Source organism: Manacus candei, unplaced genomic scaffold, assembly GCF_025592945.1.
Source record: "Manacus candei isolate 608988 ecotype Guabito, Panama unplaced genomic scaffold, ASM2559294v1 h1tg000277l, whole genome shotgun sequence".
Taxonomy (NCBI): Eukaryota; Metazoa; Chordata; class Aves; order Passeriformes; family Pipridae; genus Manacus; species Manacus candei.
The window spans coordinates 45,513-64,941 of NW_026138325.1; the positions used below are offsets into that span (position 1 = coordinate 45,513).

General features: G+C 67.3%; 3 protein-coding genes across 5 annotated transcripts in view; 1 reads left to right on the forward strand and 2 right to left on the reverse strand.

Annotated features, from left to right (window-relative positions):
• LOC127464811 (DNA-directed RNA polymerase II subunit RPB1) overlaps positions 1–820 on the reverse strand; it is a 42,850-nt gene extending 42,030 nt beyond the window's left edge. Inside the window, exon 1 of one of the 2 annotated variants that reach the window (XM_051775274.1) lies at positions 550–820. In XM_051775274.1, coding sequence (XP_051631234.1) covers positions 550–639 — 90 coding nt within the window. In that variant the 5' untranslated portion in view covers positions 640–820. The remainder of the gene's footprint in view (positions 1–549) is intronic. The other variant, XM_051775275.1, reaches the window with a different exon arrangement.
• Positions 821–949: 129 nt separating this feature from the next.
• On the reverse strand, positions 950–2,579 carry LOC127464813 (uncharacterized). 2 transcript variants are annotated; one of them, XM_051775280.1, is made up of 3 exons: positions 2,481–2,579; positions 2,330–2,407; positions 950–2,155 (listed from the first exon to the last, which is right to left on the reverse strand). In XM_051775280.1, the coding sequence occupies exons 1-3, from the start codon at positions 2,577–2,579 to the stop codon at positions 1,271–1,273; spliced, it is 1,062 nt and encodes a 353-aa protein (XP_051631240.1). In that variant the 3' UTR covers positions 950–1,270. The 2 variants fall into 2 exon arrangements, with proteins under 2 accessions (XP_051631240.1, XP_051631241.1); XM_051775281.1 differs by lacking the exon at positions 2,481–2,579 and having other exon boundaries at positions 2,330–2,468.
• A 36-nt stretch (positions 2,580–2,615) lies between these two features.
• On the forward strand, positions 2,616–19,269 carry LOC127464814 (zinc finger and BTB domain-containing protein 4-like). The gene is given in 7 exon segments (XM_051775282.1): positions 2,616–2,942; positions 8,424–8,504; positions 9,933–10,009; positions 13,832–14,212; positions 14,214–15,601; positions 15,633–18,584; positions 19,083–19,269. Coding segments are annotated over 3 exon segments (3,156 nt in total). The 5' UTR covers positions 2,616–2,942; positions 8,424–8,504; positions 9,933–10,009; positions 13,832–13,846; the 3' UTR covers positions 17,035–18,584; positions 19,083–19,269.
• Positions 19,270–19,429: the final 160 nt, after the last annotated feature.

The window sequence follows — 19,429 nt, forward strand, 5'->3', positions numbered from 1 at the left end:
CACTCCAAAGACCCCTGGGCACCCCCAGGGATCCCGAAACCCTTTCAAAGCACCACAAAGTTCTTCCAGAGCCCCCCTGAACCACTCCCAGGAAACCCAAAGACCCCCAGACACCCTGAGCCACTCTCAGGGACCCCAAATCCCCTCCAGGGCATCCCAGTGCCCTTCCAGAGACCCCCCTAAACACCCTCGGGGACCCCAAACCCCCTTCAGGGCTCCCCGAGCCACTCCCAGGGAAGCCAAACACCCCCGGACACCTTGAGCTACTTCCAGGGGCCCCAAAGCCCCTCCAGGGCACCCCAATGCTCTTCCAGGGGCTCCTTGAGGTCCCCAACACCTTCCAGACCCCCCTGTCCACCCCAAGACCCCCCAAACCCCCTCAGGACCCCCCAAACCCCTCACGCGTTCACTCCTCCGGGCCTGCGGGGGGCGCTGTCCTCCCCCCTCCCAGGGGCCGCTCCGTCCCCCCCTCTCGGTGCCCCCGGCGCCATTTCCCGCCGCCGCTTCTCCCTCAGCCGCCGGCCCCGCTCCCCGCCCGGGCCCCGGTACCATCTCATCGGGGCTGAGGATGCCGAACTGGACCCGTTTGATGGTTCGCAGCGGGCAGGCGCTGTCGCCCGAGGGCGGTCCGCCGTGCATGGCGCCGCTTGGGGGGGGGGGTCGCGGCCTGGCGCCGCTCAGGCTGCTCAAAATAAACCTTTTCACCCTTTGGGGGGGGTTAATTAAACCCCGCCCGGGACTTCTGAGGGGAGCGCCCCCTCAGAGCCCCTCACGGAGCCCCCGGCCGGAGCCCCCCCCTTTTTAGCTCCGGCCGCTCCGCGCTCACGGCGCGACTGAAGAGTATGGGGCGCCCGCGCCACCTTTTATAGACTCGGCCCCCGCGCGCCGCCGAAAGGGGGCGTGGCCGGAGCGTACCAAGCGCCTCACGGCCCAAAGGGGGCGACGGAAGAGAATCCGCCGGGCGAGGAGGGAGCGGCGCGGCGCGCGATGGCGTCTGAGGGAAGCGGAGAGAGGGAAGGGGAGAAAGAGGCGGCGGCCGCGCCCTGAGACCCCCGCGGGACGCGCCGCGGCAGAACCTCCACCCCGCTCCGGCGCGGTGAGATCGCCTCATGAATAATTCATAAGCGAAGCCACGCCCCCCGCGCCCGAGCTGGGGGAGATCGCGGGGGCGACCGGAGGGTGACGGAGATTGACGGAAATGGCCGAAGCGCTGACGAGGGTAGGCGGGGATCCCCGAAGGGCCGCCGGGGGGTGACGGAAATGGCCGAAGTCACCCGGAGATGGCCGAACGCTGAGGGAAGGTGACGGAAGTTACCGAAGTACAGGCGGAGGGTGCCGAAAGCTGCCGAAGAGCTGACGGAAATGGCCGAAGCGCCGCTCCGGCCGCGGCCTGCGCAGCCCCGGCCTCGCCCGCCCGGACCCGGCCGCTCTCGGCGCTCCAGGCCCGGCCGCGGCCGCTGGGAAAGGCCGAGGCTTCGGGGCCTGGACCGGAGGGGGCGGCGGGGAAGGGGCTGGGGGAGGCCAGAGGGGGTGGGGGAGTGTTTAGAGGGGGAGAAGGGAGGGGGCGCAGGGAGGGGTGGGGAGGGAGGTTGGGGGGGCAGAAGGGGGTAGTTTGGAGGAGCAGGAGGGGTCGGAGGGTATTTAGGGGTTTGGGGGTATTTCGGAGGAGCAGGAGGGGTTGAGGGGCAATTGGGGCAGGAAAAGTAGATCTGGGGAGAGCAGGAGGGGTTGGAGGGGGCAGGAAGGGGTTGGGGCATAATTGGGGCAAGAAAGGGGAATTTGGGGGGAGCAGGAGGTTTGGGGGGGACAGAGGGGTTGGGGGGTGTTTAGGAGGAGCAGGAGGAGATTGGGGGATAATTGGGGCAAGAAAGGGGGAGTTTGGGGGGCACTTTTGGGCAGGGAGGGAGAATTTAGGGGGATCGCTTGGGGGGGCAGGAAAAAGGTGTTCGGGGGCACAGGGAGGGTTGGGGGGCAACTGGGACTGGGAAGGGGCAATTTGGGCACTGGGGGGTATTTTGGGGGGACAGGGAGGGGATTTTTCCCCCCCTGTGTCATTCCCAGGGTCTCCCTTGTCACCAGGGGGGTTCAGGTCACCCCATCCAGGGTGTCCCCCGGTGTCACCGTGTCCCCTTGCTGTCGGTGCCATCCCCATTCTCTGTGTGTCCCCCCCCGGCCCCAGCGGGATCTTGTCACCATCACTGGTCCCTGGTGGGGTCTGGGGGTCCCCCCTCACCGCTGGGCTGAAACGGTGGGACAGTGGGACACGGGGTGTGACACGGGGTGACGCAACAGCGTGACACAGGTGTGACACGTGACATGGCAGCACCACATGTGTGACACAGGTGTGACATGGGGTGATGCAACAGCGTGACACAGGTGTGACACGTGACATGGCAGCACGACACAGGTGTGACACGGTGTGACATGGGGTGACACAACAGCGTGACACAGGTGTGACACGTGACATGGCAGCACCACATGTGTGACACAGGTGTGACACGGGGTGACACAACAGCGTGACACAGGTGTGACGTGATAGCGTGACATGGGGTGTGACACAGCAGGGACAGGCGTGACATCGGTGACACGACAGGGTGACACGGGTGTGGTGCGTGGTGTGACAGGCGTTGCCCGTGTCACCGTGCAACAACGTGACCGCGGCACCACCGGACACCCGATGGGCCCCGTGACACGGCTGTGACACCGCGTGGCACAGCCTGACACGTGACACACCCACACAGCCCCGTGTGGCACAATCTGAGGTACAACCGAAGGGTACAACTAAGGGTACAACCCACCCCACAGCTGGACACACAACACGACACACAACATGACTGTGACACCACATGATACAGCCGGACACGGGACACAACCCGCGTGGCACAGCCTGACACGGGACATGGCGTGACACAGCCGGCCCCACGGCGACAGTGTGACACGAGGTGACACAACGTGTGACACCGGGAGGGCAGCAACCCCCGAGACACCCCCCCATACACACACACACGGAGGGGGGGGGCTGTGCTACCTCTGGACGCGGCTGTTGTGTCACCGGTTGGGTGTCACCGGTTGGGTGTCACCGGTTGGGTGTCACTGGTTGGGTGTCACCGGTTGGGTGTCACTGCACCCCGGCTGTGCCCCCAGTTTTGTGCTGTGGTTGTGTGTCACCGTGTCCCCGGTTGTACCCTCAGCTGTGTCCCCAGTTGTCACTCGTTCTGTCCCCAGTTTGTCCCCAATTTTGTGTCACCGTGTCCCTGGTTGTGCCCTCAGTTGTGTGTCACCGTGTCCCCGGTTGTACCCTCAGTTGTGTCCCCTGTTCTGTCTTGTTGTGCCCCCACTTGTGTGTCACCGTGCCCCCGGTTGTACCCCCAGCTGTGTCCCCAGTTGTCACTCGTTCTGTCCCCAGTTTGTCCCCAACTTTGTGTCACCGTGTCCCCGGCTGTGCCCCCAGCTGTCCCGGGGTTGCACCCCAAGCTGTGTGTTGCTGTACCCAGAGTTGTGCCCCCCGGCTGTGCCCCCGCTTGTGTCCCGCTGTCACCTCACCCGTGTCCCCGCCTGTGTCCCCCTCGGTTGTTCCCCCACCCGTGTCCTGCTGTGCCTCAGTTTCTGCCTCTGGTTGTGTCTCACTCTCCCCCCCCCCCGACTGTGTCCCCACTGCCCCCCCAGTTGTGTCCCAACACCCCCTTGGTTGTCACCCCCGGCTGTGTCCCCAGTCCTGTCCCCTGTTGTGCCCCTCCTGGTGCCCCCACCTGCGTCTCCACCTGTGCCCCCCTGGGTTGTGTCCCCTGGGTTTGTCACCCTGACTGTCCCCCCAGCTGTGACACCCCCCCCTCCCCCAGTTTTGTCCCCCTGACTGCCTGTGCCCCCCCCACTGTCCCCCGGTTGTGTCCCTCCCGTGTCCCCCCATGTCCCCCCTCAATGTCACCCCTCCCATGTCCACCCTCAATGTCCCCCCATGTCACCCCCCTCATGTCCCCCCCCATGTCCCTCCTCAGTGTCCCCCCCATGTCCCCCATCCCATGTCACCCCCCCGAATGTCCCCCCCGTGGGGCGGGGGGTTCCCCTCCATATCCCCCCTCCCATGTCCCCTCCTACCCCCCCCGATGTCCCCCCATGTCCCCCCCCATGTCCCCCCTCAATGTCTCCCCTCCATGTCCCCCGCCATGTCCCCCCTCCCATGTCCCACTATGTCCCCCCCCATGTCCCTCCTCAGTGTCCCCCCCATGTCCCCCCCTCCCATGTCCCCCCTCCCGAATGTCCCCCCCGTGGGGCAGAGGGTTCCCCTCAATGTCTCCCCCCATGTCCCCCCTCAGTGTCCCCCTCCCATGTCCCCCCTCCCATGTTCCCCCCCCATGTCCCCCCCCATGTCTCCCCTCCCATGTCCCCCCATGTCCCTCCCCAGTGTCCCCCCCATGTCCCCCCTCCATGTCCCCCCCCTCCCGAATGTCCCCCCCGTGGGGCGGAGGGTTCCCCTCCATGTCCCCCCTCCCATGTCCCACTATGTCCCCCCCTATGCCCCCCCCCAATGTCTCCCCCCCCATGTCTCCCCTCCCATGTCCTCCCATGTCCCCCCCCAGTGTCCCCCCCCCGAATGTCCCCCCCGTGGGGCGGAGGGTTCCCCTCCATGTCCCCCCTCCCATGTCCCCCCCCATGTCCCTCTTCAGTGTCCCCCCCATGTCCCCCCTCAATGTCCCCCCTCTCATGTCCCCCCCCAGTGTCCCCCCCCCGAATGTCCCCCCCGTGGGGCGGAGGGTTCCCCTCCATGTCCCCCCTCCCATGTCCCCCCCCATGTCCCTCCTCAGTGTCCCCCCCATGTCCCCCCTCAATGTCCCCCCTCTCATGTCCCCCCCCAGTGTCCCCCCCCCGAATGTCCCCCCCGTGGGGCGGGGGGTTCCCCTCCATGTCCCCCCTCCCATGTCCCCGCTCAGTGTCCCCCCTCAATGTCCCCCCTCCCATGTCCCCCCCCCAGTGTCCCCCCCCCCCGAATGTCCCCCCCGTGGGGCGGGGGGGTCCCTCCCTCCCTCCCACCCGGGGCCCAACGCGCCGCCTCCATCTTGTGCCGCCGCCGCCGCCGCCGCCGCGACATCACCCGGCCCCGGGACAGGCCCCGGTAACGACCCCCCTCCCCCTGCCCCGGGACCCCCACGAGCCCCGGGACCACCCCCCGCTGCACCGGGACCCCCCTCCCGCCCCCTCCCCCGAGGGGGCGTCGCGACCCCCCCCCCCTCCCTCCTCCCCTCTCTCCCCACGTCCCGCCTGTCACTGTCGCGACCCCCCCCCCTCCATCCCCCCGACAGCGACCCCCGGGGAGGGGGGGCCGCGACCCTCCACCCCCCTCATCGCCTTGGGTCACGCCCACCCCCTAAATCCACCCCCCGCCCCATAAATGCTCCCCAAACCCCCCAAACACCCCCCCGCCTCCCCCAAACACCCTTGCGGGACCCCCGAAGTGCCCCCCCAAAGCCCCCAAAGTGCCCCCCCGGGGCTCCCCGAAGTTCCCCGTCCCCCTGCGACACTCCCTGTCACCCCCCCCCACACCCAGAACGTCCCTCCCCCGCCTCAGGACCCCCCTCTGCCCCCCCCCAAACGCCACTTGTCCCCCCCCGAGCCCCCCAAAGTGCTGCTGGGAGGGGGGGGCTGCACCCGGGGGGGTGTCGGGGGGTGCGACTGTTGGGGGGGGGGGAGGGTGTTGCGTGTTTGTGGCGTGGGGGTGGGTGTGTTTTGGGGGGGTGTGTTTTGGGGGGGTGTGTTTTGGGGGGGTGTGTTTTGAGGGGGGGTGTGTTTTGGGGGGTGGGTGTGTGTGTGTGTCAGGTGTCCCTGTGCAGGTGGGAGTGTGACAGGTCCCTGTGCGGGTGCGTGACAGCTCCCTGGGTGGTTGTGTGTCCGTGTGTCAGGCGTCCCCGTGCGGCTGTTTGTCCGTGGGCGGGCGCGTGTCCGTGTGTCAAGTGTCTAAGTACGGTTGTTTGTCCGTGGGCAGTTGTTTGTCCGTGGGCAGTTGCGTGTCGTATCCGTGTGCAGGTGTCGTGTCCGCGTGCGACTGTGTGTCGCATCCATGTACGGGTCTGTGTCATGTCTGTGTGTGACTGTGTGTCGCATCCCTGTGCGGGTGTGAGTGTGTCATGTCTGTGTGCGGTTGTTTGTCCGTGTGTGACTGTGTCACATCCCTGTGCGGGTGTGAGCGTGTCATGTCCGTGTGTGGCTGTTTGTGTGTGACTGTGTGTGAGTGTGTCATGTCCGTGTGTGGCTGTTTGTGTGTGACTGTGTGTCGTATCCCTGTGCGGGTGTGAGTGTGTCATGTCCGTGTGCGGTTGTTTGTCCGTGTGTGACTGTGTCACATCCCTGTGCGGGTGTGAGCGTGTCATGTCCATGTGTGGCTGTTTGTCCATGGGCAGTTGTGTTTGTGTGTGACTGTGTGTCGTATCTCTGTGTGGGTGTGTGAGTGTGTCATGTCTGTGTGCGGTTGTTTGTCTGTGTGTGACTGTGTGTCGTGTTCCTGTGCGGGTGTGAGTGTGCCATGTCCATGTGTGGCTGTTTGTCCGTGTGTGACTGTGTGTCACATCCCTGTGCGGGTGTGAGAGTGTCATGTCCGTGTGTGGCTGTTTGTGTGTGACTGTGTGTTGTATCCCTGTGCAGGTGTGAGTGTGTCACGTCCTTGTGTGGTTGTTCATCTGTGTACAGGTGTGTGTCATGTCCATGTGTGGCTGTTTGTCCGTGTGTGACTGTGTGTCGTGTTCCTGTGCGGGTGTGAGTGTGTCAGGTCTGTGTGTGGTTGTTCATCCATGGGCAGGTGTGTGCCATATCCGTGTGTGGTGGTTCATCTGTGGGCAGTTGTGTGTCATATCCCTGTGCGGGTGTGAGTGTGTCATGTCCATGCGCGGTTGTTTGTCCATGTGTGACTGTGTGTCATATCCCTGTGCGGGTGTGAGTGAGTGTGTCAGGTCTGTGTGTGGCTGTTTGTCCGTGTGTGGCTGTTTTTCCATGTGTGACTGTGTCGTATCCCTGTGCGTGTGTGTGTGTGTCATGTCTGTGTGCGGTTGTTTGTCCGTGTGTGACTGTGTCGTATCCCTGTGCGGGTGTGTGTGTGTCATGTCCGTGTGTGGCTGTTTGTGTGTGATTGTGTGTGAGTGTGTCATGTCCGTGTGTGGCTGTTTGTCCGTGTGTGACTGTGTGTCATGTTCCTGTGCGGGTGTGAGTGCATCATGTCCGTGTGTGGCTGTTCATCTGCGGGCAGTTTTGTGTTGTATCCCTGTGCGGGTGTGAGTGTGTCAGGTCTGTGTGTGGTTGTTCATCTGTGTACAGGTGTGTGTCATGTCTGTGTGTGGCTGTTTGTCCGTGTGTGACTGTGTGTCACATCCCTGTGTGGGTGTGAGTGGGCCATGTCCGTGTGTGGCTGTTTGTCCGTGTGTGACTGTGTGTCAGGTCCGTGTGTGGTTGTGTTTGTCAGGTTGTTCGTGTGGTTGTGCATCCCTGTGTGGTTGTGTGTTGTGTCTGTGTGCGGTTGTTTGTCCGTGTGCGGGTGTGTGTCAGGTCCCTGTGTGATTGTCCATCCGTGTGCGGGTGTGTGTCAGGTCTGTGTGTGATTGTCCATCCGTGTGCGGGTGTATGTCCACGTGTCGAGTGTCTGTGGGGGTTTGTCTGTGTGTGGTTGTTGTCTGTGTGCAGTTGGGTGTTGTATCCATGTGTGGCTGTTTGTCCAAGCCCAGTTGTGTGTTGTATCTGTGGGGGGGTGTCAGATCCGTGTGTATGTGGGTGTGGGTGTGTGTCAAGTGTCCGTGTGGGGTTGTTTGTCCGTGTGGGGTTGTTTGTCCATGTGCAGTTGTGTATCCATGAGGGTGTTGTTTGTCCGTGTGTGGCTGTGTGTCTGTGAGGGGGTTGTTTGTGTGTGGTTGTGTGTCCCTGAGGGTGTGAGGGTGTTGTCTGTGTGTGGCTGTGTCAGGTCTGTGTGTGGCTGTGTCAGGTCCGTGTGTGTAGTTGCGTCACATGTGTGTGTATGTCACATGTGTGTGTCTCACACGTGACATGTGTGTTGTGTGCTCTGTGTGCGCTGTGTGTGTTCTGTGTGTCACACGTGTGTGTTGTGTGTCACATGTATGTGTTGTGTGTGTGTCACACGTGTGTGTTCTGCGTGTCACACGTGTGTGTTGTGTGCTCTGTGTGTGCTCTGCGTGTTGTGTGCGTGTCCCACACGTGTGTTTGTGTCCCGTGTCCCCCCGGGGGGGTGTCTCCCCCCCCCCCCCCCGTGACACGGTGACACCTCCGTGTGTCCCCCCATTCCCCCGGTTCCCCCTCTGACCACGCCCCCTTCCCTCTGACCACGCCCACACGTCCCACCCATCTCTGCTCTCGGCCACGCCCCGATTGGCCCCGCCCCTCCATACCACGCCCCCTTCTGACCCCGCCCCCTTTGGCTCCTCCCCCCGCAGCCTCCGCCGGCTCCTTTAACACCCCCCGCGGCAGGACGGGGCCCCGTGACGTCACTCCCAGCCCAGCCAATGAGCATCCAGGTGAGCAAACGACGTCAGCGCGACGCACACTCTCCCATTGGCCGCCCACAAAGAGCGGGCGGGGCCAGAGAGGGGGCGTGGCCTCCCCTTCGCTGCCCCTGATTGGTCGCAGGTGAAAGGTGTTTCCCACGGGGGGGGGGAGGGGGAGGAGCCTGGAGGGGGGTCCGGGGGGTTGGGGGGGGAGGGGGGTGTGTTTCCATGGCAACAGTTGGGTGACACTTCGCCCCCCCCCCACCCCCGGTGACGTCGCGGACGGACAGAGTTGTCAGGCGGCTCCGGGGGTACCTGGGGGGGGGGCGGGGGGGGAGGGGGACACACACGGAGTGGGGGAGGGGTGGGGGGTCTGTGTGTGTCCCCCCCCCCCCTCCGGTGACACTCGGGGTCCCCCCCCCGGTGCCCCCCGGGGGTTGTCGCGGGTTGTTCCGGGTGCCGGGGGGGGGTTGGGGAGGCTCGGGGGGGGTGGGAGGGGATCCAGGGGGGGTCGGGGGGTGCATGGGGGGGGTGTCCCGGTTGTAGCGGCCGCCTCAAGTTGTTCCCGCCCCCCTCCCCCCTCCCCCCCTCCTCCGGGTGTCCCCCAACCTGCGTCACCCCCGGTGCCCCTCCCCCCTCCGCGTGTCACACCCCTCCCCCCCCGGCTTGTCACCCCCTGCTTGCGTCACCCCCCACGCTGTGACACCCCCCCCCCCGCGCGTGACACACCCCCCGCGACGTCACTCTGATGCCTGATGACGTCACACCACGCCCGGGCCCCGCCCCACCCCGAGCTCCCCCCTCGTGACGTCACTGAGGTCCCCTCTCGCGGTGACGGTGAGGCCACACCCCCGACCCCCCCCGGGTGACGTCACACAACGCCTGACACGCCCCCCAGTGATGTCACACCACCCCTGACCCCCCCATGACATCACTCTGACTCCTGATGACATCACAGCACACCCGAGCCCCCCTGTGACGTCACTGATGTCCCCTCGTGGTGACAATGATGTCACACCCACCCCATGACATCACTCTGACTCCTGATGACATCACAGCAGGCCTGAGCCCCCCATGACATCACTGACGTCCCCTCGTGGTGGCAATGACGTCACACGCCCCATGTGATGTCACTCTTGTGTTTGATGACGTCACACCACCCCTGACCCCCCCATGACATCACTCTGACTCCTCATGACATCACAGCACACCCGAGCCCCCCTGTGACGTCACCGCTTTGCCGCCCCCTACTTTGTCACCCCCACTCTGTCACCTCCCCATTTTGTCACCCGCGTTCAGGTGTTCTGACCCCCCCCCAGCCCCCCCAGCCCCCCAAATCCAGGTGTTCTGACCCCCCCAACACTCCAAACACCCCAAATCCAGGTGTTCCCACACCCCAGGGACCCCCAAATCCCCCTGTTGTGACCCCTCTCCGTGTGTTCTCCCCCCCCCCCCCAGGAGGCCCGGCCGGCTGTGACCCCTCCCCGAGGACCCCCGGAGCAGCAACACCCAGTCCATGAGGGCCCCGCGCACAGGTGGGGGCACTGGGGGCACTGGGGGGATGGCACTGTGGCACTGTGGGTCCTGCCGTGGGGCAGAGCTGTGGGTTTGGGTCCACCTGTGGGTCCTGTTGTGGGGCAGAGCTGTGGGTCAGGGTCCCACCCTGGGTCGGGGTCAAGCTCTGGGTCCCTCCCTGAGTCTGGTTGTGGGTCAGGCCGTGGGTCAGGGTCAGCTGTGGGGCAGAGCTGTGGGTCAGGGTCAGCCATGGGGCAGAACTGTGGGTCAGAGTCACACTGTGGGTCCATTTGTGGGGCAGAGCTGTGGGTCAGGATCACACTGTGGGGCTGTCTGTGGGTCAGGGTCACACTGTGGGTCTGTCTATGGGTCAGGGTCACACTGTGGGTCAGGCTGTGGGTCAGGGTCACACTGTGGGTCTGTCTGTGGGTCCCACCATGGGTCAGAGCTGTGGGTCAGCATCATGCTGTGGGTCCTGCCGTGGGTCAGGGTCAGCCCATGGGTCAGCCATGGGTCAGGCTGTGGGTCAGGGTCACACTGTGGGTCTGTCTGTGGGTTCAGCTGTGGGGCAGAGCTGTGGGTCTGTCCATGGGTCCCTCTCCCTCCATGGGTCTGTCTGTGGGTCAGGGTCCTGCCGTGGGTCAGAGCTGTGGGTCAGGATCCGTCTGTGGGTCTGTCCATGGATCCCACTCTGGGTCTGGGTCCATCTGTGGGTCCTTCTCTGGGTCCATCCGTGGGTCTGTCTGTGGGTATCAGTCTGTCCGTGGGTCTGTCCGTGGGTCCATTCATGGGTCCCATCTGTGGGTCCATCTGTGGGTCTGTCCGTGTGTCCCGCTTTGGGTCCGGGTCTGTCTGTGGGTCTGTCTGTGGGTCTGTCTGTGAGTCATGCTCTGTCCGTGGGACCCAGCTGTGGGTCTGTCCGTGGTTCTGTCCGTGTGTCCCGCTCTGGGTCCGGGTCTGTCCGTGGGTCCCATCTGTGGCTCTGTCCATCGGTCCATCTGTGGGCCCCATCTGTGGGTCTGTCCGTGTGTCTGTCCGTGTGTCCCGCTCTGGGTCCGGGTCTGTCCGTGGGTCTGTAGGTCAGGATCTGTCCGTCTCTGTCAGTCGGTCTGTCCGTGGGTCCATCCATGGGCCCCATCCGTGTCTCTGTCCGTCGGTCCGTCTGTGGGCCCCATCTGTGGGTCTGTCTGTGGGTCTGTCTGTGTGTCTGTAGGTCAGGATCGATCCATGTCTCTGTCAGTCGGTCCATCTGTGGGCCCCATCTGTGGGTCCGTCCGTGTCTCTGTCCGTGGGTCCCATCTGTGGGTCTGTCCCTGTCTCTGTCCGTGGGTCCCGCTCCGTCCGTCGGTCCGTCCATGTCTCTGTCCGTGGGTCCGTCCGTGTCTCTGTCCGTGGGTCCGTCCGTGTCTCTGTCCGTGGGTCCCACTCCGTCCGTGGGTCCGTCCGTGTCTCTGTCCGCGGGTCCCGCTCCGTCCGTCGGTCCGTCCGTGGGTCCGTCCGTGTCTCTGTCCGTGGGCCCCATCTGTGGGTCCGTCCGTGTCTCTGTCCGCGGGTCCCGCTCCGTCCGTCGGTCCGTCCGTGGGTCCGTCCGTGTCTCTGTCCGCGGGTCCCGCTCCGTCCGTCGGTCCGTCCCTGTTCCCCCCTCAGGGCGCGGCCGCCATTTTGAGCCGCCGCCGGTGCCCGAGGAGGCCCCGAGACGCAAAATGGCTCCGCGGGGCCGCGGGGGGGGAACCGGGACGGGACGGGGGTGACGGGGGAGCGACCCCCGGGCCCGGCCCCACAGAACGGGGGGACCCCCGTTCCAGCCCCACAGAACGGGGACCCCCGGCCTCACCCCACAGCACAGAGACCCCCGGCCTCACAGAACGGGGACCCCCAGGACATGGTGTGGGGAGACACCCGGACTCACCCCACAGAACAGAGACCCCCGGCCTCACAGAACGGGGACCCCAGGACATGGTATGGGGAGACACCCGGACTCACCCCACGGCACAGAGACCCCCGGCCCCACAGAACGGGGACCCCCAAGCCCAGCCCCACAGAACGGGGGGACCCCCGGGACATGGTGTGGGGGGACCCCCGGACTTACCCCACAGAACAGAGACCCCCGGCCCCACAGAACGGGGGGACCCCCGGACTCACCCCACAGAACAGGGACCCCCGACCCCCACAGCATGGGGGGACCCCCAGGCCCAGGTCCACAGAACAGGGGACCCCCAGGACATGGTGTGGGGGGAGCCCCGGACTTACCCCACGGCACAGAGACCCCCGGCCCCACAGAACGGGGATCCTCAGCCTCACCCCACAGAACGGGGGACCCTCAGGACATGGTGTGGGGGGAGCCCCGGACTCACCCCACGGCACAGAGCCCCCGAGGACACGGTGTGGGGGGACCCCTGTCCCGACCCCACAGCATGTGGGGACCCTCAGCCCCATAACACAGGGACCACCACAGTTTGTGAGGACCCCCAACCCCACAGCACAGGACCCCCAGGCCCACGGCATGTGGGGACCCCCAGCCCCATAACCTAGCATGGGGGGACACCTCCCACGGCCCCACAGCATAGGGGGACCCCCGACCCTACAGCATGAGGGGGACCCTGACCCACAGCTGTGGGGTAGGGGGGACAGCAGTGGGGGTGTGGGGCTGGGGGACCCCGAGCCGTGGGGCAGGGGGGATGTCCGGGGATGTGGGGGGCCAGGGGACCCCAATCTATGGGGCAGAGGGACCCCAATCTGTGGGACTGGGGATCCCAATCTGTAGGGCAGAGGGACCCTGATCTGTGGGACTGGGAACCCCAATCTGTGGGGCAGAGGGACCCTGGTCTGTGGGATTGGGGACCCCAATCCATGGGGCAGAGGGACCCTGGTCTGTGGGGCTGGGGGTCCCTAATCTGTGGGACTGATCTGTGGGACTGAGAGACCCCGATCTGTGGGGCTGGGGGTGAAAGTGTGCGGGGCTGGGGACGCCCTGGGCCATGGGGACCCCCAAGCACCCAGAAGGGACCCAGGTGAGCCCCAAAAGGGGCCCCAGTTATTTGGTTGGCCCCATAGAAGGGACCCAGGTGACCCCAAATAGGGGACTCAGGTGTCTGGGTGACCCCAAATAAGGGATCCATCTATCCAGGTGATCCCAAATAGGGGACTCAGGTGTCAGGGTGACCCCAAATACGGGACTCAGGTGTCAGGGTGACCCCAAATAAGGGATCCAGGTGTCCATCCAGTCCCAAATAACAGATTCATCCATCTAGGTGACCTCAGATAGGGGATCCAGGTACCTGAGTGGCCCCAAATAGGGAATCCAGGTGTGTGGGTGACCCCAAAAAAGAGATCCATCTATCCAGGTGATCCCAAATAGGGGATCCAGATACCTGAGTAACCCCAAATAAGGGATCCAGGTATCTGGGTGACCCCAAATAGGGGATCCAGATACCTGGGTGACCCCAAATAGGGGATCCAGGTGTGTGGGTAGGGGACTCAGGTGTCTGGGTGACCCCAAATAAGGGATCCAGGTGTCTGGGTGACCCCAAATAGGGGATCTGGGGATCTGGGTGACCCCAGTTAAGGGATCCATATATCCAGGTGATCCTAAGTAGGGGATCCAGATACCTGGGTGACCCCAAATAGGGGATCCAGGTATCTGGGTGACCCCAAATAGGGGATCTGGGTATCTGGGTGACCCCAGATAAGGGATCCATATATCCAGGTGATCCCAAATAGGGGATCCGGGTATCTCTGTGACCCCAAACAAGGTACCCACGTGTTCTTCCAGCCCCAAATAAGGCGCCCACCCACCCGGGCGCCTCCAACCCACCGTGTGTGTGTCCCCCCTCCCCGTCCAGGTGGCCCGCGCGGGGATGGCTCCGGTCGTGGAGGTGTCGGACGCCGGGCACTGCCGGGCGCTGCTGCTGGAGCTGAACGAGCAGCGGCTGCGGGGCCAGTTCTGCGACGTCACCATCATCGCCGAGGACACCAAGTTCCGCGCCCATAAGAACGTCCTGGCCGCCTCCAGCCCCTTCTTCAAGCGCGCCCTGGCGCAGGAGCCCGCCTGCCCCTCGCCCGCCCAGGTGCTGGAGCTGCCGGGGGTGCAGGCCGGCGTCTTCTCCGACGTCCTCAACTTCATCTACAACTCGCGCCTGGCGGTGCCGTCGCCGGCGGCCGCGCGGGCGCTGGGGGCCGTGGGCCGGCGCCTCGGCATCCCCTCGCTGCAGGGGCTGGAGGCGGGGGGGGGGGCCCCCCTGCCCGCCCCCCGACGCCAACGGCACGTGGACCCCCCCGCCGCCCTCCCCGGGGGACCCCCGCGCGCCCGCCGCCGCCCCCGTGGACCTCACGCTGCCGGCGCGGCCCGGCGAGACGGCGGCGGCGGCGGCGGCGGCGGGCGGGGACACGGCCACGGCGTCGCCCTCGTCGCCCTCGCCGGTGTCGCCGGCCTCCTCCTCGCCGGCCTCGCCGGCCTCGCCGTCGCTGCGCTGCGGGCTGTGCGGGCGCGGCTTCGGCTCGGCGGCCGCGCTGGCCTTCCACGCCAAGCTGCACCGCGGGCGCCGCGGCCTGGCCTGCCGGCACTGCGGCAAGAGCTTCATCCACGTCAAGCGCCTGCAGACGCACGAGGTCGGCTGTCGCGACGGGGACTCGGCCGACGCCGCCGATGCCGCCGTCACCGCTGCCGCTGCCGCCACCACGATAACCACCACCACCACCGCCGGCGTCACCGGCGGCGCCGCGTCGGCGGCGCCCAAGGCGGGCAAGAAGGCGCTGCTGCTGCGGCACCGGGCGCTGCTGGAGCCGGGCCCGGAGCAGGAGCCGGTGGTGAAGGTGGTGGACGGGCAGGTGCTGTACCTGTGCGGGGTGTGCCACCGCTCCTACATGACGCTGTCCAGCCTGAAGCGCCACGCCAACGTCCACTCGTGGCGCCGCAAGTACCCGTGCCGCTACTGCGACAAGGTGTTCGCGCTGGCCGAGTACCGCACCAAGCACGAGGTGTGGCACACGGGCGAGCGCCGCTACCAGTGCATCTTCTGCTGGGACACCTTCGTCACCTACTACAACCTCAAGACGCACCAAAAAGCCTTCCACGGCATCAGCCCGGGGCTCATCGCCTCCGAGAAGACGCCCAACGGCGGCTACCGGCCCAAGCTCAACGCGCTCAAGCTCTACCGGCTGCTGCCCATGCGAGCGCACAAGCGGCCCTACAAGACCTACAGCCAGGGCGCGGTGACGGACGGGGCCGGGGGGGTCCTGCTGCCACCCCCCGCCGCGCCCGGCGGCGGCGGCGACGCCCCGGCGGCCCCCGCGGCCTTCCCGGTGCCGCCGGCGCCGCCGCGGCCGGAGCCGGCGTCGGTGATCGCCTACGGCCGCGCCGCGCCCTCGGTCATCGTGCGCGGCAGTGGCGCCGCCGCCTCCGTCATCGCCTACAACGGGCGGGCGGCCGAGGAGGCGCCGGGCGTGCCCGAGGTGCCGGCGGCGCCCGCGGTGCCGGCGGTGCCCATGAAGAAGCAGGTGCTGCGCGACTACATCGAGGCCCAGCGCGCGGCGGCCGCGGCGGCCGACGGCAACAACGGCAACGACGGCGGCAGCGGCGGCAACGGCGCCGCGGCGCCCGCCCCGAACCCACCGCCCGGCACCGGGACCCCCCGCGGGCGGCGGCACCGGCGGCGGCCGCACCATGACCTACGTGGCCAAGCCGGCGTACGCCGGGTCGGCGGGCGAGGGGCTGTGCCAGATCACGGTGCGCATCGGCGAGGAGGCCATCGTCAAGCGCCGCATCTCCGGCAACGACCTGCGCGGCGACGCCGGCACCGCCGGCACCGCCGGCGACGCCTCGCCCGCCGCCCGCGACGACAGCGATGCCGAGGACCGGCTGTGGCGGCCCTACTACTCCTACAAGCCCAAGCGCAAGGCGGGCGGCGGCGGCGGCGGCGGCACCGCCGTCCCCGGCCTCGGGACCCCCGGCAACGTGGCGGCGGCGGCGGCGGCCAAGAAGCCGCGCTGGCGCCGCAAGCTGCGCTCGCTGCGGTGGGCGCCGGGCGACGGCGACGACGGCGGCGACGATGGCGCCGGGGGGGACGGGCGGCGGCGGCGGCACGAGCGGCACCACCCGTGCCGCGTGTGCGGGAAGAGCTTCTCGGCGCTGCGGAAGCTGCGCAAGCACCAGCGGGGACACGACGCCGCGGCGGCGGCGACGCCGGCGGGGACGGGAGGGGGGTCCGGCGGCGCCCCCGGAGCCGCCCCCCACCCCCGGGTGGGGCGTCGCCCGTCGCTGCGCTTCGCCTGCGCCCGCTGCGCCAAGGTGTGCAAGACGGCGGCGGCGCTGAGCCGGCACGCCAAGCGGCACCGCGCCCACGACCAGTCGACGCCCCCCGGGTCGCCCCCCGCCGGGTCGCCCCCCCCGGCCACCCCCTCGCCCCCTGTCCCCCCGTCGCCCCCCCCGCAAGCCGCGTCCCCCCCGCCCAGCACCGTCATCGCCTACACCCCCCCGGCCGCCCCCGGCAAAGAGGAGGGGGCCGCTGACGGGCCGGGGGTCCCCCCGCCGCCCCCCCCGGCCTGGGGATGTGCCCCCCGAGCGAGGGGAGGTGGCGGCCGGGGGGGACCGGGCGGGGGACCAGGGGGAGGGGCCGGGGGTGGGGGGGTCGCCGCCCCCCGCCCCGGCGGGTCCCAGCGCGGGGTTCCCGGTGCAGGAGCAGCCGCTGGCCCTGCTCAGGAGGGGGGGGGCGGCGGGGACGGGGGCGGGGGCGGCGACGGACCCCCCCCCCCGAGCTCGGGGGCGACCACAGGGCGGGGGGGGGTCCTCCCGCTCCCCCTCCTCCTCCTCCTCCTCCTCCTCCTCCCCCCCCCGCGTTCCCCCCCCTCCCCTACGGCCCCCGGCTGGTGGCCGCCTACCCCTACCCCTTCCCGCTGCCCCTCGCCCTCGTGCTCCCCGAAAACGAGGGGGGCTTCCTCGGGGGGGGGGCCCCCGCCCCCTTGCCCCCCACCCCCGCCCTCCCCCCCCCCACTTTTGGCTTCCCCGGGGGAGGGGAACGGCCCCGGAAAGGGGGGGGGAGGGACTTGAGGGGCGAGGGGGGGGGGGCGGGGTTAGGGGGTTGGGGGGTCCCGCCCCATGGGGAGGGGGCCCAGAGCACGTGAGGGGGCCCCAAAAGTGGTTTGGGGACCTCCAGGAAATGGGGGGGGGCCGTAGAAGTTGGGGGGGGGGGGTCCCATAGGAATTTGAGGGTCCTCATAGAATTTGGGGGGAGCCCCCTGTGGTTTGGGGGACCTATAGGAGAGGGGGGACCCCCAAGGAGATGTTGGGGGGGGCCCAGAGCACGTGGGGGGCCCCCCAAAGGTGGTTTGGGGACCTCTAGGAAAATGAGGGGGGGGCCCGTAGAATTTTGGGGGTCCCCGTAGAGTTTGGGGGTCCCCATAGGGATTTGGGGGTCCTATAGAAGAAGGGGGGGCCCCGAAGGGATGGGGGGACCCAGAGGGTTTGGGGGGGGTCCCGTAGATGATGGGGGGGGTCCCTCAGAAAATTGAGGGGGGGCCCTTAAATTTTGGGGGCCTATAGGGGGCCCCCATAGAATTTAGGGGTCCCCATAGAAGCTGGAGGGACCCCTGTAAGAGTTGGGGGGGGTCCCATAGGAGGTTTGGGGATCCCAGAGAAGATTGGGGGGTGGGGGGGCCCTCATAAAATTTGGGGGTCCCACAGGAGGTCGAGGGGGTCCCGTAGAAGTCGGGGGGGTCCCACAGGTAGTTGTGGGACCCACAGAATTTCGGGGATCCCACTGGGGGGGGGCAGAGGAGTCAGAGGGGCCCCCATAAGAGTTGGGGGTCCCATAGGAAGTGGGGGGGACACCCACAGAATTTGGGGGGGGGTTAGAATTTGGGGGGGCCCATAGGAAATTGGGGAGACCCCCTCCCCCGTTGGGACTTGGGGGGGGGGCAATGGGGACACCCCCCCCCCTAATTTTGGGGGGCAGGGGGAGCACAGGGACCAGTATGAGGCTCGGGGGGGGGGCACTGGGTATACTGGGGGGTGTTGGGGGGGGGGCTTCCAGTCACCCCAAACTCGGGGGGGGGGACACGGAGTGGGGGCTGGGGCCCCCCCCCCAGAATAGGGGACACCCCCCCCACTATAGGGGACCCCCCTCCAAATAGCAGAGACACCCCCCCCCCCAGTATAGGGGCCCCTCCCACTTTAGGGACCCTCACTGCATATTGGGGACCCCCCTCCCCCCATTACAGCCCCCCCCTCAGTTTAGGGGAACCCCCCCCCGGGCTCCCTCCCCCCAAAATACACCCCCCCACACACTCCAGAGGGCCCCCCCCCCCCCAATATTTGGGGCCCCTCCTCCCCCTCTCCCCCCCCCCCTCAGCGTTTTGCACCCCCCCAAAGGGCCCCCCCCCACTATCGGGGCCCCTCCCCCCCCCGCGCACCGGGGCCCCCCCACTATCCCGGGGCCCCCCCCAAAAAACCTGACACACCCCCCACCCCAAAAAAACCCCCCCCCCCGACCCCCGTTTGGCACCTTAACGGCATCGCAGCGACATTCCAGCGCCTGAGACCCCCCCGGGGGGCTGGGGCAGGGCCAGTGGGCAAGGGGGGGGCCCTGGGACATGGTGAGTGTGCAAGGGGGGGGGCCCTGGGCGATTGTGGGGGTGCGAGGGGGGGGCCCTGAGTGATTGTGAGTGTGCAAGGGGGGTCCCCCTGCAATTGTGAGTGTGCAAGGGGGGGCCCTGAGTGATTGTGAGTGTGCAAGGGGGGTCCCCCTGCAATTGTGAGTGTGCAAGGGGGGGCCCTGAGTGATTGTGAGTGTGCAAGGGGGGGCCCTGAGTGATTGTGAGTGTGCAAGGGGGGGCCCTGGGACATGGTGAGTGTGCAAGGGGGGGCCCTGGGACATGGTGAGTGTGCAAGGGGGGGCCCTGGGTGATTGTGAGTGTGCAAGGGGGGTCCCCCTGCAATTGTGAGTGTGCAAGGGGGGTCCCTGTGCAATTGTGAGTGTGCAAGGGGGGGCCCTGGGTGATTGTGAGTGTGCAAGGGGGGGCCCTGAGTGATTGTGAGTGTGCAAGGGGGGGCCCTGGGTGATTGTGGGGGTGCAAGGGGGGTCCCTGTGCAATTGTGAGTGTGCAAGGGGGGGCCCTGAGTGATTGTGGGGGTGCAAGGGGGGGTCCCCCTGCAATTGTGGGTGTGCAAGGACCGTCCCTGTGCAAAGGGGGGTTGTTATTGTGCAATACTGAGCGTGCAAAGGGCCCCCCCCTCGTGCAAAGGGCCCCCCCCTCGTGCGACACACCCCCCCCTTGCACACCCACACCCCCCAACCCCCCCCCCCGGTGCCTTGCACGAGTGTGCACGGCCAGTGTCACCCCCTCACCCCTCCCCCCGCCCTCGTGCAAGGCCCCTCCCCCACCCCCGGCCCCCTCCCCCCCCCCCGTGCAAGGCTGTGGCACACTCGCACCCCCCACCCCCCGAC